Source organism: Diaporthe citri, assembly GCF_014595645.1.
Source record: "Diaporthe citri strain NFHF-8-4 chromosome Unknown scaffold_4, whole genome shotgun sequence".
Taxonomy (NCBI): Eukaryota; Fungi; Ascomycota; class Sordariomycetes; order Diaporthales; family Diaporthaceae; genus Diaporthe; species Diaporthe citri.
Window position 1 is genome coordinate 1,657,731 of NW_025064849.1, and position 14,521 is coordinate 1,672,251.

A 14,521-nucleotide genomic window follows, 5' to 3' on the forward strand; every position below is an offset into this window, starting at 1 on the left:
GCCTCTGACACAGATGATTCATCCGAGATAGACGGCACCTTCACACTCTGAAGCCAATGCTGGGTTCGTCTCACCTCGAATAGACACCATGAACCTCCCGGCATTAGTCTTAGCTAGTGTATGCTCCTTGGGCGTAGCAAGCGGAGCACCAAGCTCTAGCTCGACATTCGATATCAATGCAGACTGGGTGTCCTGGGACGATGCTACGTGGACTTTGAAGTCAACCAAGCCGCTGCCAGGGGTATTTACTGCGTGGCTACCACAGTCGAACGGGTATGACTTCTCCATAAAATGGCTGCTGAGGACGCCGTTCCCCCCTATCGTTCTGTACAAACAAGCTGATAAAGCGCTTGTTGTATTGTGATCAGCTATTTTGGCCTCGCACAAGGTTCTTTGGGGCCTTTCTACGAGCTCAGCCGTCGAAATGATTCCGAAGGATGGCCGTCTTATAGCAATCCTCGAAGAACGTTCGCCACGGTCACGGGATTCTGGGGCAGCAAGCCCAGCACGCTTGAGCCCGGGGAGCTGGGCGAGAGTTTCATCTCCGGTGTGCCGCACTTCACCGATTTGCACGTCGAGGCATGTGGAAGTGTCCTCAATGGAGATGTAGACGAATCCGAAATCACAGAATTCGAGTCGACACTGTCTTTGTAAGTAAGCATGTGTGCACCAGCTCCCCTATGAGGCAGAAGATGGCGCTGATTCGGGATGTCCTACAAGTAAGACAGGGATACTCACATGGTCATATGTCTGGAGTCCTCCAAAGTGTGCAGATGGTCGAACGTTACTGGTGTCTTACGAATCTTTGGCGTCGCTGGCCGAACGACGTCTGGCAGCTGTGAAACTGGTCGTCTCCAGCGAGCAGGGCCTCGACGACGTACACATTCTTGATATACTGGACAACCAGTCAGCTTTGCGCACGACAACCGTCAAGACGCAAGTGGATCGAGGCAGAAATCAGATCGTCTCCGCTGTCTCACCAGATGGAGTTGACCATGCCATGGCGTATGTGCTGTCGTCGACGCTTGGGGACGACTTATTACGCCTTGAAGACGAGGACGAATACTCCAGCGACTTTGTTCCCGCCTTCAATGACCAAGCAAACTTGGGTTCAGCCAATTCATCTAATACCGAGTCCGAGTCCGTCTCCTCGACCCAGGGGTATCGGTTCCAATCTGGTTTACAGTCCGCAACGGTCTACAAGTACGCAGGTATTGCCTCATCAGAGCATTATGGGTCGGACACGGAGACAGTGGTCTCGGACGTTGTCTCATCCGCTATAAACCGCGGATATAGTGTGCTACGCGAGGAGCACAGCGCTGAAGTGGGCAGGCTCATGAGTGCAGACTTCGTGGCTGATTTCAGAGATCCGGTGACAGGATCGCTCCCAACAGGCGACGACGTAGTGAAAGCTTTGCAGATCACAGCCATCTCCTCCGCTTACTACCTTTACACGAGCCTCATCCCATGGAGTCCGACGCGTGATGAGGACCCGAGCACTTGCATCGCGTGCAACTCTCTTGCCGTGGGCGGCCTGGTCTCCCAAACTTACGGAGGCAAGATTTTCTGGGACGCTGATCTCTTCGTGGCTCCCGCCATCCAGGGAGTGCACCCCAAGTTGGCGAGACAGTTCTCGCTGTATCGTATCAACCGGGCGGAGCAGTCTCGCAAGAACACCGAAAGGCACGAGCTGAAAGCGGGAAGCATGCTTTATGCGTGGACAAGCGGTCGACATGGACAATGCTACAACATGTCCGCACCCTGCATCATGTACCAGTATCACCTCAACGCCGACATTGCGTTGAGTATGGTCATGGGCCGGAACACTAGCGGCGACAGTAACTGGTTTGACCAGCACGGGGCGGTGGACGTGATCGATGGCGTGGCTTTGGGCCTGAGCGATGCTCGCGTTCTAACACGAAGAGAGGATACTGGTCGCTGGGGCATCGACGTGATGGCAGATGCTGACGAATACTACATGTGGATCGCAGACGGTTCATTTACTGGGACTGCAGTCAGTACTCTTCTGGAACTCGCCTCAGAGGCTCGCCATAAACGAGGCGTCCCACTCGAGCCAGACTGGCTTGACCAGCTCGAGCACGTTTCCATGCCCACTTCGGACGACGACGTCGTTCTCGAATTCCGGGGCATGACGAACGATGTCTTCCCCAAGCAGGCAGACGTAATCCTGTCCCACTATCCATACGACTACAAGCGGAACTTCTCACTTGCCAAGTACCGAGCCGCGATGGACTTCTACGCGGTCCGCACGGATCCAAACGGTCCAGCAATGACATGGAGCATGTACGCCATCGCAGCCAACTCCCTAGCCACCTCAGGGTGCGCATTCTGGACATACCTAGTCAAATCATTCCAGCCTTACATCCGCGGCCCATGGTACCAGTATTCCGAACGCAGGACGACGAGCCAGGCATCCCGGACCCGCTGACGGGGAACGCCATCAACCCGGCGTTCCCGTTCCTCACCGGCCACGGCGGCCTCCTGCAGACATTCACCGCGGGCTTCCTCGGCCTGCGCGTCACGCACCGGAACCTGCTCATCAACCCGTCCCTCCCTCCCCAGCTCCGCGACTTCAAGCCGCCCGTCCAGTTCTACAACGGCGCCGTCGTCAGCTTCCGCATGAACCGCACGCATACCTCGATCACGCGGCGCGATGCGTCCCACTTCGACGGCCTGGTGCCGGACCAGTACGGCAAGGAGGACATGCCCGTTTCCATCGGGCGAGACGTGGACGACCCCGACGCGCGGACGGTATTCTTGCGCGTCAATGACACTGCAGTGGTAGAGAACAGGTTGTACGATACGGAGGTCCACGTGCCGGGCAACATCCTGCAGTGTCACGCCGCAAGCTCGGCGCATGGCGAGCTGGCGTTTGCAGCCACGGATGGGTACGGAGGCACCTTCTGGCAGCCCGGTGAGAGTGATGTTACAGCCGCTCTTGTAGTGGACATTGGATCCTCGCAGGCTCCGCGGCCGCTGGGGGCCATTCAGCTGGACTTTGCTATGCGACCGCCAAGACATGTCAAGGTTTCGGTTTCCAATAGCTCGGATTTCGAGCCTGCCGTTGTACTTGCGGACGAGGATATCGGCATCACGAAGCCATGGATCCCGGACTCGCCTGTGGTGAGATATGTTGGCAACATTACCACCATCCAGCTCACCGACGCAGTATGGAGTGGTGCGTTTGCGAAACTCGAGGTCACAGGACGCTGGACAGATGATGGTGATGGGGCAACGGTTGCTGAGTTTGCGCTCGTGTCCGCAGATTCTCATGAATCATGAGACACAGTTTTGAGATGAGGCATCATTGTTGAGATGCTCTGAGATATTGGATATGTACTGGATGTACTGTATTTACACGCACCGAAAGCCGCCATAAGAAGTTCCTGTGTCCGTCATTCTACAGAGCTTTCTCCGCCATCTCCCTGATCGACCTGGCAATGGTCTTGTTCATATCAAGCCCTCGTGGAAAGTCGTGCCCGAACACATGCCCAATACGTTGCGCCTGGCTGGGCTCGGCAATGTCAAACAGTTGCTGGCCGTATTCTGGGGCATCGCCCACGCCGGTAATGTGCAGCGAAGGCATGGAAAGAACGTGGCCATCCCAGGCCTCGTCAAAAAAAGTCATGTAGTGCGTGTTATTTGCAAGAACCTGCGGGAGTGGGTTTCATCACCGTCAGTCGGTACTGCACATTCTAAAAAAGTGTAGTCTCTCTGTACGTACCTGTCGACCGTTGGCAAGCTTCGCTGGCCGCGCCTTTTCCATATGATCAGCCGGATTCGCCTTGAAGACGTCGAAGAGCATCTGCAGCTTTGGCGACTCTTCAATCGGTATGTCCGTGACCTCTTGCCCATCCAATGGCATGATGAAAGGCGGCACGGCGCTGTTGATGAGCACCAAGAACTTGATCGGTAACTCCTGGGGTGTGGCGTATGGGTTCTCCAGGAGGAGCCGGATGGCGATTTGGGCAGCCATTGATCCACCTTGTCTAAATCAAGGTAGGCTTAGTAACAGAGAAGAAAACATTGATCGTGCAGGTACTGGATTCCTGTGATGAACAGAGAGTTTTAGCCGACTTACGAGTATCCCAACAAACCATCGAATGGACCATGTTCCTCTATGACCTGACGCAGCTCGCTCTCGGTGGCCAGAATATCCTCGATATCCAACATATTGTAGAATCCATACAGCTTTAAACGCATGTTAGTTAGCACGGCAATTATTAGCAGCCCAGTCTCTTTGAGGCCAGACCAAAGTAGGCACTTCAGCAAGCAGAGACTCCCGGAAGGGGTACGCGGCCTTCTGACCCAGCAGCCAGAACAAAGCCCCTGAATACTTACATTTGACTTTGAAAAGTCGACTGTATGCAGAGACCAGTTCCCCTCCAAGTGAGGCCACCGGCCCTCCACAAACTCAAACTCGTATTCTGGCTCTAGCTGGCTCCGTATGCCCGCCGTTTGCATCCGGAAGATCTACAAGGGCGACAAAACATCAGTCGATTGTTTTTGGTGTTGGGCTACATGCGATCAGGATGAATCAAAACTGCCCACCTCGGTATTAGACCCCCTGCCGTGCAGACATAGAATCCGTATAGACATATTTACAGATTGCCAAGTACGATATTCGTGAGAGACTCAGTTGCTGTTTCAGACTATGGTTGCGAAGCTTTACAAAGGTGTTGACGTCGGGAGTCTTCTAGCAGGTAAGACTAGTTTCTGATGGTGATACTTTGGTAAACCAACCAAATACAGCAGGTTATAGCCACATGTGGTATGAGTGCATTTAAATGCCGCATTTTCCTGAGATCCACTGTCAGTCGTGCGCGGCGTCTTTCACCCTCCGTCCACCCTCGAGGTAGTCCTGTCCTGTTTGTAGAGATACCACCTGATTACTGCACGGAATAGGGATCCAACGGAAGAACGCACTACCTTTAGTACATAGACTGCACTCTCTCGCTCCCCATGTTGACCCATAAAAACCCCGGGGCCCCCAGTTCATCCAATCGACTTCAAGAAACTAGCAAGCATTATGACAAGCATTATGACAAGCTCCTACATTCTTCGCTTGAGGCCAGTGGGTAAGATCAACTTGAATACGATCCCCACACCGCCCAATCACAAGATCAAGTCGTTTGACATGTGAATGTGTGGGGTGGAAGTGGCAGATAAGCTCGTGCCCCTTGTATAGTCGGACCGACATAATATTAGAATTTGGGACCATCGACAAGAGTGAGGACAGAGACTTTTTCCCCCTAAATAATTGCCCTCTCTTTTCGCACATACTTGGAAGTAGCATGAAAGTAGCTGCCCGGGCGCTTGGATCATACCTAGGATCATACATACCTGGACAACTTCGTGCCATCGACCGGTCAGGTTGACCTAGATTCTCGCGCAAGGATACATTATAGAATTCAATTATATATTTACTATTTTCTTTTTGATCCGGAGCAATAATTGTGACATGATCGGATCTGTCCAGTGTGTTTGGAAGAAGGGGGGCCCTCGGGAGTTGCCAGAAGGGTTCCGCTTCCCCAGAGTCAGGTAAGAGGGTCTGACTTCTCGCGACCCAGATATCGGAAGAGGCTGACGAGGGGGTGGTGGGTCACTGACTCGGTCTGTTTTGTGGGTTCAACACCTGAGCAGAGCACACCGCGCAGCCGAATCTGGCGCAAAATAAACCGGAGATGGGCCGATTGTATGACACGGAGCAGCGATATCTTGGGAGGACATACAGTACATGTGAAAGGGCCGTTTTCTGCTGAGTCATCTTATTACATTACATTTAGTGAGGATGGATGATCATGAGTTTATGTTGATATAGTGCCGTACTATTTTACAAAAAGTTGTATACCGATCGTTTTGAACCCCAGATGACTTGGCAGTCATCGTCACTCTTTTGGTGCTCAACCACCTAGCCTTACTTCATAACCCCCTTGCGTAAAAATTATCAATTCCAAGACGGCACCATGGGGTCCACGGCTACCAGTCTCGACGACGACATCGCCATCATTGGCATGGCCTGCCGCTTCCCCGGCGACGCCACGAGTCCCTCGAAACTGTGGGATTTGCTGATGGACGGCAAGTCGGCCTGGTCGGAAGTCCCAGCATCAAGATGGAACCAGGACGCACATTACCATCCGTCCCAGGAGCGCGCAGGGAGTAACGTCGTGAAGGGCGGGCATTTCCTGCGCGACGGCGAGCAGAACGGCAAGCAGTTCGACGCCGCCTTCTTCAACATCACCCGCACAGAGGTCGAGACGATGGATCTTCAGCAGCGGGTAGTAAGTAGGTGCTGCCAAGACCCAGCGGCTGTCTGCACACAAAACATGTAAATCGTAGCAAAAAAGCTCACCACACGATAATTGCAGTGGAAAATGTCTACGAGGCAATGGAGAGCGCCGGCCTCCGGCTCGAGGACATGAAAGGCAGCAACACCAGCGTGTTCGCGGGCCAGTTTACCGACGACGTACGTTCCATCCTGCAGGAGGATCCGGACTTGTCTGTCAAATACAAGCCGATCGGCACCAGCGCGGCCATCCTCGCGGCGCGAGTAAGCTGGTTCTACGACCTGAGAGCCAGCAGCTTCACGCTCGACACGGCGTGCTCGAGCAGTATCGTAGCGTTGCACACAGGCGCCCAGGACCTGCGAGCCGGGCTCAGCGATATGGTAAGTAACTACATCCCAAAATCTGCCTCTCGAGTGTGTGTCGCACACTTGAGGAACCACGGCGGTAAATACCTACGAATACCTAAGTAGGCACAGGAAAACAGAGCCACTTGCTAATGCACTTCCCAACAGTCCATCATCACCGGCGTCAACATAATTGAGTCCCCTGAATTCATGTTCCGTGCCAGCGGCCTCGGCATGGTGTCGCCCGACGGCAAGTGCTTCTCGCTCGACTCGCGCGCGAACGGCTACGGCCGTGGTGAGGGCGTGGGCACGCTGATCCTCAAGCCCGTGTCGGCGGCCATCCGTGACGGCAACGTGATCCGCGCTGTGGTGCGTGGCACGGGCGTCAACTCGGACGGCCGCGGTACTGGTGGCATCACACTGCCTAGCAAGGCGGCCCAGGAGCGCCTTATGCGAGATGTGTATACCCGCAATGACCTCAACCCGGACGACACCGGCTTCCTCGAGGGCCACTTCACAGGCACGCCGGCTGGCGACCCAATCGAGGCCAGCGCCATTGCAGCTGTGTTCCAGCGCGGGGGGCCGAAAGCGACAGGTAGGCCGTCGCTATACATAGGCACTGGCAAGGCGAATCTCGGCCATTTGGAGGCGGCATCCGGCATGGCCCAGGTGATCAAGACGGTTCTGGTGCTGGAAAACGGTGTGATACCGCCCAACACCAACTTTGAGAAGATCAACCCCAGGATACCGATCGACAGATGGGGCCTCAAGCTGCCTCTGGCCCCGACACCATTCGAGGCAGGGCCCTCGGGGGTCCGGCGGGCGAGCATCAACAGTTTCGGGTTTGGAGGCACCAACGCCCACTTGGTGCTGGACGATGCGAGAAGCTACCTGGACAGGTTGGGCCTGGGCGAGAGCAGCCACCTGCACAACACAAAATCGAGCACGCCGGCACTCGCGAGCCCCAGCAAGGACGCGAGCTCACAAGCCGTGGCAGGCCACAAGGTCTTCTTGTTCTCTGCCAACGAACAAGAGGGCATCTCGCGAGTCCTCGCGAGCCTCGCAGACCACTTGCAGAAGAAGCAGACGGGCGAGGACGGAACCTCCTCGACAGTGGACAACACATACCTCTCCAGCCTCGCCACGACACTCTCAGAACGGCGCTCGCGCCTGGCCTGGCGCCTGGCCGTCACCGCCGACTCAGCCACGTCCCTCGTTGCCGCGCTCACCGATCCCACCACCAGCTCCAGTGCCGTCCGCCCGGGCAAGGCCACCACGCCCGCCGCAGCCTTCATCTTCACCGGCCAGGGCGCCCAGTGGTTCGCCATGGGCCGCGAGCTGCTCGCCTACGACGTCTTCCGCGCGAGCGTCGCCGAGGCCGACAAGTTCATCGCCGGCACGCTCGGCGGCGGCTTCAGCGTGCTGGAGGAGCTCACGCAGCGCGACGCGGAGACCACCAGGATCGACCAGCCCCTGTACTCGCAGACGCTGTGCACCGTCCTGCAGGTCGCCCTGGTCGACCTGCTGGCCAGCTGGAACCTGGCGCCCAAGCGTGTGATTGGGCACTCGAGCGGTGAGATCGGGGCCGCGTACGCGGCGGGGGCCCTGGATCGCGAGTCGGCGTGGAAGGTCGCGTACTACCGCGGCGTCGTCAGCGCAAAGCCCGCGGCCGACAACGTCCGCGGCGCCATGATGGCCATCGGGTGCACCGCGGACGAGGTCGGCCCGCTCATCGCCCAGGTCAACGAGAAAGTCGGCGCCGACGGGGAGCTGGTCATTGCCTGCTACAACTCGCCGCACAGCCTGACCCTCTCGGGAGACGAGGCCAAGGTCGACGCGCTGGTCGAGGCCGCGAGCGCGGAGAAGCTCTTCGCGCGGAAGCTGCGCGTGGGCAAGGCGTACCACTCGCGCCACATGGTTCCCGTGTCCGACGAGTACCGCTCGCTGATGGGCACGCTCCGCGCTGCTGCGGCCACGCAGCCGCCGTCCGACGTGCAGGTCTTCTCGTCCGTCACGGGCGGCCTGGTAGCCGCGGGCGAGATGACCAAGGCCGACTACTGGGTGCAGAACCTCGTGTCGCCGGTCCAGTTCTCGCAGGCGCTCGTGGCGCTGTGCACCTCCAACGTCGCCAAGAAGCAGCTCAAGGTCGGCGGCGGCGCCGAGCTGCCGGTGTCGCACCTCGTCGAGGCCGGCCCGCACGGCGCGCTGCAGGCGGCTGCGCGCGACGCCGTGCTCGACGACCCCAACTACAAGGCCCTGCGCTACGTGTCCCTCCTGACCCGCGGGAAGCACGCGTGTGCCACTGCGCTGAACACAGTCGGCGCGCTGGCCGCGGCGGGCCTGCCGATCGACCTGCCCAAGGTCAACGGCAGCAGCAAGGCGAGCACGCTGGTGGACTTGCCGCCGTACCCCTTCCACCACGACAAGGAGACACATTCGTGGTTGGAGTCCCGCAGCAGCCGCGCGTGGCGCTTCCGCAAGCATGCCCGGCACGACGTCCTGGGCGCCCCCGTTCGCGACTGGGACCCGGACGCCCCTCGGTGGCGCAACCACCTCCGCGTGCCCGAGGTCCCGTGGCTGCGCGACCACAAGGTCACGGACAGCATCGTCGTGGCCGGCGTGACGTACCTGGTGATGGCGATCGAGGCCGTGCGCCAGCTGTACAGCGACAGGGGCGAGGTGCCGCTGGGCTTCAACCTGCGCGACGTGAGCATCTCGCGGGCGCTGCAGGTCAGCGAGGACGAGCACACCGAGACCATGTTCTCCATGAGGCGCGTCGCCGAGTCGCGGCAGTCGGACAGCAGCCTGTGGTGGGAGTGGAAGGTCACGTCCTCCAGCGCCCACGACGACACCTGGCTGGAGCACAGCCGCGGCCAGATCGCCGCCGAGACCCACGCCTCGACCGCCACGGGCATCATCGACGGCGGGCGAGGAGGAGGCGCGGCGCCGCCACTACGCCGAGCTGCTGTCCACCGTCACGCAGGCCTGCACGACGGCCGAGGGCCTGGCGAGCAAGTACGCCGAGCTCGAGCGCATCGGCCTCGGGTTCGGGCCCAATTTCCGCAACATCACCAGCGCGCACTCCAACAGCAACAGCAGCAGCAGCAGCAGCGACAGCAGCAGCGACACCAAGGCGCGCGGGCAGTCGCTCGCCACCGTCCGCGTCCCCGACCTCGCCAAGGCGATGCCGGCGCACGCGCTCGCCGCCTCCGTGATCCACCCGCCCGTGTTCGACAGCATCCTGCACTCCTTCATCTTCGCCCTGCAGGCCTGCGCCGAGCGCCTGACGGAGCCCATGGTGCCCGTCGCCATGCGCAGCGTGTGGGTCAGCGCCGACGTCGAGGCCCAGCCCGGCGCCGAGCTCACCGTGCACGCCGCCGCCGGCCGCGTCGGCCACAAGCGGGTCGAGGCGGACATCACGGCCTGGAGCACCGATGCCGGGGCTGCTAATCCGGTGAGGGTCGTGATGCGCGGCGTCGAGGCCGTGCCGCTGCAGGGGAGCACGACGGCCGGGGACGCGGCCAGCGACGCGCGGGAGATCTGCTTCAACCTGGACTGGAAGCCGGACGTGGACATCCTGGAGGCGAGCGGCGAGGCGGAGGCTTGTATACGCCGTGCCCTGCAGCCACTAGAGACGCCAGCGCTCGAGGAGAACGACGTGAAGCAGCTTGGAGACGTGCAGCTGGCATGCGCTATCTGGATCATCGAGGCCGTCAAGGACCTCGAGGCCCGGCCGCTTGCAGATGAGAAGGCGCTGCCTGAACACTTGCAGAAATACCTAGGCTGGCTGCGCCTGATCGCCGATCATTACAAGAACAACAAGGTGCTCCGCCAGGACGCCTCGTGGGCGGCTGTTGTGGAAGACGCTGCTGCGCGCGACAAGTTCCTTGCCGAGTACGAGGCGTCAGGCCACCCCGAGGCCGTGATGATTTGTCGAATGGGGCGTGACATTGCCCCTATCATCCGCGGCGACGTGGACGGACTGCACCTGCTGTTCGGCATGGATGACATGCTCGAGCGCGTCTACCGCACCGCTATAGGAACCCCGAAGATCCACACCTTGATGGGAGCGTATGCCAGGACGCTGAGCCACAAGCGGGGCGCAGACCTCAAGGTGCTCGAGATCGGTGCCGGAACGGGTGGCACGACGACCAGCATCCTCGAGGCCATCTGCCCGACAGGCTCCCGGATCATCGGAGACTCGCGCCTGCTCAGGTACACGTATACGGATATCAGCCCGAGCTTCTTCGAAACCGCCGCTACCAAGTTCGGCAAGTGGAAGGCTGGCGGCGTAATCGAGTTCAAGACGTTGGATATTGACAGAGACGTCGAGGAGCAGGGCTTCGACCTGGCCTCGTACGACCTTGTCATCGCAGCCAACTGTCTCCACGCGACCTCGGACATCACCAAGACCATGACCCGCGTCAACAGCCTGCTGAAGCCCAGCGGCAAGGTCTTCCTCCAGGAGACCACCGAGCTCTGGTGCCTCGAGTCCCCCCTGGTGTTCGGCATGCTTGCAGGCTGGTGGGCAGGCAAGGAGGACTTCCGCCCCTGGGGCCCGCTGCTGGACGGCAAAGGGTGGGAGCGGGTGCTGCGCGATGCCGGCTTCGCCGAGACCGTCCTGGAGCTCAAGGACTCGCTCAGCGATGAGCAACACGTGCAGAGCATGATCGTGGCCACGCGGCCGGCGGAGGACGAAGCCAGCAAGCAGCTCGACGAGGACGACGTCATCAGCCGGGTGTTTGTGATCGCACATAACACGCCCGAGGACGCCGCCCTGGCTGCGGCCGTGGCTTCTGCTGTCGGGGAGGTCACCAAGCACAGCGTAAGCGTCATTCGTTTCGCCGACCTGGCCCAGCACAAACTGAAGAACACATGCTGTATTGTGACGATGGAGACCACCGCCCCCTTCCTCGCGTCGTCGTTTAGCGAGGCCGAGTTTGGGCTGCTGCGCCAGTTGTTGACCACGGCTGGAGGTCTGCTGTGGCTCACGCTCGATCCACACGAGAACCCGCACATGGCGCTGATACCAGGCCTGCTGCGCACCGTGCGCTGGGAGAGAGACCTGGACGGCTCGGACCTGTTGCTCATGCACCTGCCCTCTGCTGCCGAGGCCTCGCTCGTTGTCTCCAACGTTGTCAAGGTCTTCAAGCATCATTTCGGCGGGTCTTCCCCGTCGCCGGATCGCCATGCCGACTACCTTGTCAACGCAGTCGGTGGCCCTGATGGTGGCTTCGTCCAGACGGCCCGGATCATCGCTGCTCCCCCCGTCAACGACTTCATCGCACAGAGGACGACCGTGCTCCAGCCTCAGCTGCAGGCGCTCGGTGCGGACCCAGACCGCAGCCTGAAGCTCCACACATCGGGGCCGGGACGTCTGGACAAGCTGCACTTCATCGACTGGCCGGGCGCGCAGGAGCCTCTCAAGGCCGACGAGGTCCAGGTAGACGTCAAGTCGGCGGGCCTGAATTTCCGCGACGTCATGGTGGCCATGGGCGAGCTGGTGAACAACATCCTCGGCTACGAGGGCGCTGGCGTTGTCACTCACGTCGGTGCCGAGGTGACGGATGTCAAGGTCGGCGACCGTGTCATCTTTGTCTTCAATGGCGACAACAACTGCCTCCAGACCCGCACGAGGGCACCCCAGGATCTCGTGGCCAAGATCCCGGATGGAATGTCGTTCGAAGAGGCCGCCAGCATTCCCGTCGTGTTCGTGACGGCGTACTTCTGCCTCTACGAGGTGGCGCGTCTCAAAGCGGGCGAGACGATCCTCGTTCACGCCGCGGCGGGCGGCACAGGCCAGGCCGTGATCCAGCTGGCCAAGCACCTGGGCGCCGAGGTCTACGCAACTGTATCCTCGCCCGAGAAGAGAAAGCTCCTGATGGATAACTACGGGCTTGCCGAGGACCACATCTTTAGCAGTCGTGACCTGTCCTTTGCAGACGGCATTATGCGGATGACTGAGAACAAGGGCGTCGACGTGATTGTGAACTCTCTCTCGGGCGAGGCACTACGCGCATCTTTCAACTGTCTCTCTATGTTTGGGCGGTTCATCGAGATTGGCAAACGCGATATCATGGCCAACGGCAAGATCGACATGCTCCCCTTCAGCCGGTGCGCTACATTCACCGCGGTCGACCTTGCGCAGATATCCTCCATGGCGCGCCCGCTGACCTCCCGCATGATGCGCTCTGTCATCGACCTGCATGCCACCGGCAAGCTCCACGTCTGCAGGCCACTCAACGTGCACACCTTTGCCGAGATAGAAGACACCTTCCGCGTCCTACAGCAGGGCAAGCACATAGGCAAGCTCGTCCTTTCCACGCACCCCGAGGACGTTGTCAAGGTCACCCCCAAGCCGCTCCCGCCTACGCGCCTGCGACCCGACGCAACCTACCTGCTGCCCGGCGGCGCGGGCGGTCTCGGGCGGTCCATCGCCAAGTGGATGGCCTTGCCAGCACAGGGCGCCAAGAACCTGGTGTTCCTCTCGCGCGGCGGCGCCGATGCCGCGACGACGCGCGAGCTGCTCGCCGAGCTGGCCGCCATGGGCGTGCGGGCGACGGCGCTAAAGTGCAATGTCGGCGACGAGGCGCAGCTGGTGGCGGCGCTGGCCGAGGTGACGCGCCTGGGCTTCCCCCGGATCGCGGGCGTGATCCAGGGGGCGATGCAGCTGCGCGACTCTGCGTTCGAATTCATGTCGCACGCACAGTGGGAGGAGTGCCTAGGCCCCAAGGTGCAGGGCACGTGGAACCTGCATAAGCACCTGCCCGCCGACATGGACTTCTTCGTGATGCTGGGCAGCGTCGCAGGGCTGGTTGGCAACCGGGGCCAGTCCAATTACGCAGCGGGTAACACGTTCCAGGACGCACTTGCCGTACACCGGCGCGCGCGGGGGCTGGCGGCGACGTGCATCGACCTTTGCAATATCATGAGCGTGGGCTTCGTCGCCGAGAACCAGGAGACGCTCAACAAGAACCCGCTCTTCTTCTTCGCGCACGACGGCATCCGCGAGGACGAGTTCCTCAGCCTGGTCGAGTTCCACCTCGACGCGGGGCGCGCGGGGCGCGCGGGCCAGCCCCAGATCGGCGTCGGCCTGGCGCCGCTGTCCGTGTTCAAGGAGCGCGGGCTGCCCGAGCCCACCTTCATCAAGTCGCCGCTGTTCCGGCAGCTGCGGTCGGCGAGCGACGAGTCGGGCGGCGCGGCGGACGGCAGCGCGGATCAGGACGGCGCCGTGTCAGTGACGAACTCGCTCAAGTTTGCCGAGAGCCTGGAGGCGGCGGCAGACCTGATCTGTGAGGCGCTGGTGAAGAGGCTGAGCCGCACGATGCGGATCCCGGAGCCGGATATCGACGTTGGCAAGCCGATCCACGTCTATGGCGTGGACTCGCTGGTGGCCATGGAGATCAGGAACTATCTTGCTAGTGAATGCGGGTCGGAGATTTCCGTGTTGGAGATCATGGGCAACAAGAGTATGGAGGCTTTGAGTGGTGATATTGCCAAGGCAAGCAAGTTTGTACGTGCGAGTTGCAAGTAAGCCCGAGCAAGGGTAAGGCTCCTGGACAAAGTGCGTGTGGGAGAAAGGAATAAGGCCATTTGGAACAGAACTGTGTATATATGTATTATCGACCTCATTGCAACCAAAGCTGTCTCATCAGGGGTCTCTGCTGCCGGTGGAGCTTCAAGCAATATCTGTGCTACGTGTGAGAATACTGAGATTCGAAACTCTGCCAAACGGACGTTGTGACCTCATGTTTGTTCTCCTTGTCCGTATTCCCCGTGCGTGGGTGACCGTCTCTTGTGAATCAGACTGTAGCGTGACAAAAGGGTATGGGCTCCCAGATCTACGCCCTTGGTGACGTCCCCTGCCTC

At 59.9% G+C, this 14,521-nt stretch overlaps 3 protein-coding genes across 3 annotated transcripts; 2 read left to right on the top strand and 1 right to left on the bottom strand.

Annotated features, from left to right (window-relative positions):
* Positions 1–56: 56 nt before the first annotated feature.
* INS49_009658 (uncharacterized protein) lies at positions 57–3,303 on the top strand (the record flags this gene model as incomplete). The annotated part of the gene is made up of 4 exons (XM_043170386.1): positions 57–63; positions 389–650; positions 721–2,263; positions 2,419–3,303. 4 exons carry the CDS (start codon positions 57–59, stop codon positions 3,301–3,303), a joined length of 2,697 nt encoding a protein of 898 aa, XP_043024951.1.
* Positions 3,304–3,421: 118 nt separating this feature from the next.
* Positions 3,422–4,620, bottom strand: INS49_009659 (uncharacterized protein; the record flags this gene model as incomplete). The annotated part of the gene is made up of 5 exons (XM_043170387.1): positions 3,422–3,673; positions 3,746–4,010; positions 4,103–4,212; positions 4,363–4,494; positions 4,573–4,620. 5 exons carry the CDS (start codon positions 4,618–4,620, stop codon positions 3,422–3,424), a joined length of 807 nt encoding a protein of 268 aa, XP_043024952.1.
* Positions 4,621–5,987: 1,367 nt separating this feature from the next.
* INS49_009660 (uncharacterized protein) lies at positions 5,988–14,186 on the top strand (the record flags this gene model as incomplete). Its single annotated transcript, XM_043170388.1, has 4 exons — positions 5,988–6,306; positions 6,390–6,688; positions 6,821–9,619; positions 9,654–14,186. 4 exons carry the CDS (start codon positions 5,988–5,990, stop codon positions 14,184–14,186), a joined length of 7,950 nt encoding a protein of 2,649 aa, XP_043024953.1.
* Between the last annotated feature and the right edge of the window lie 335 nt (positions 14,187–14,521).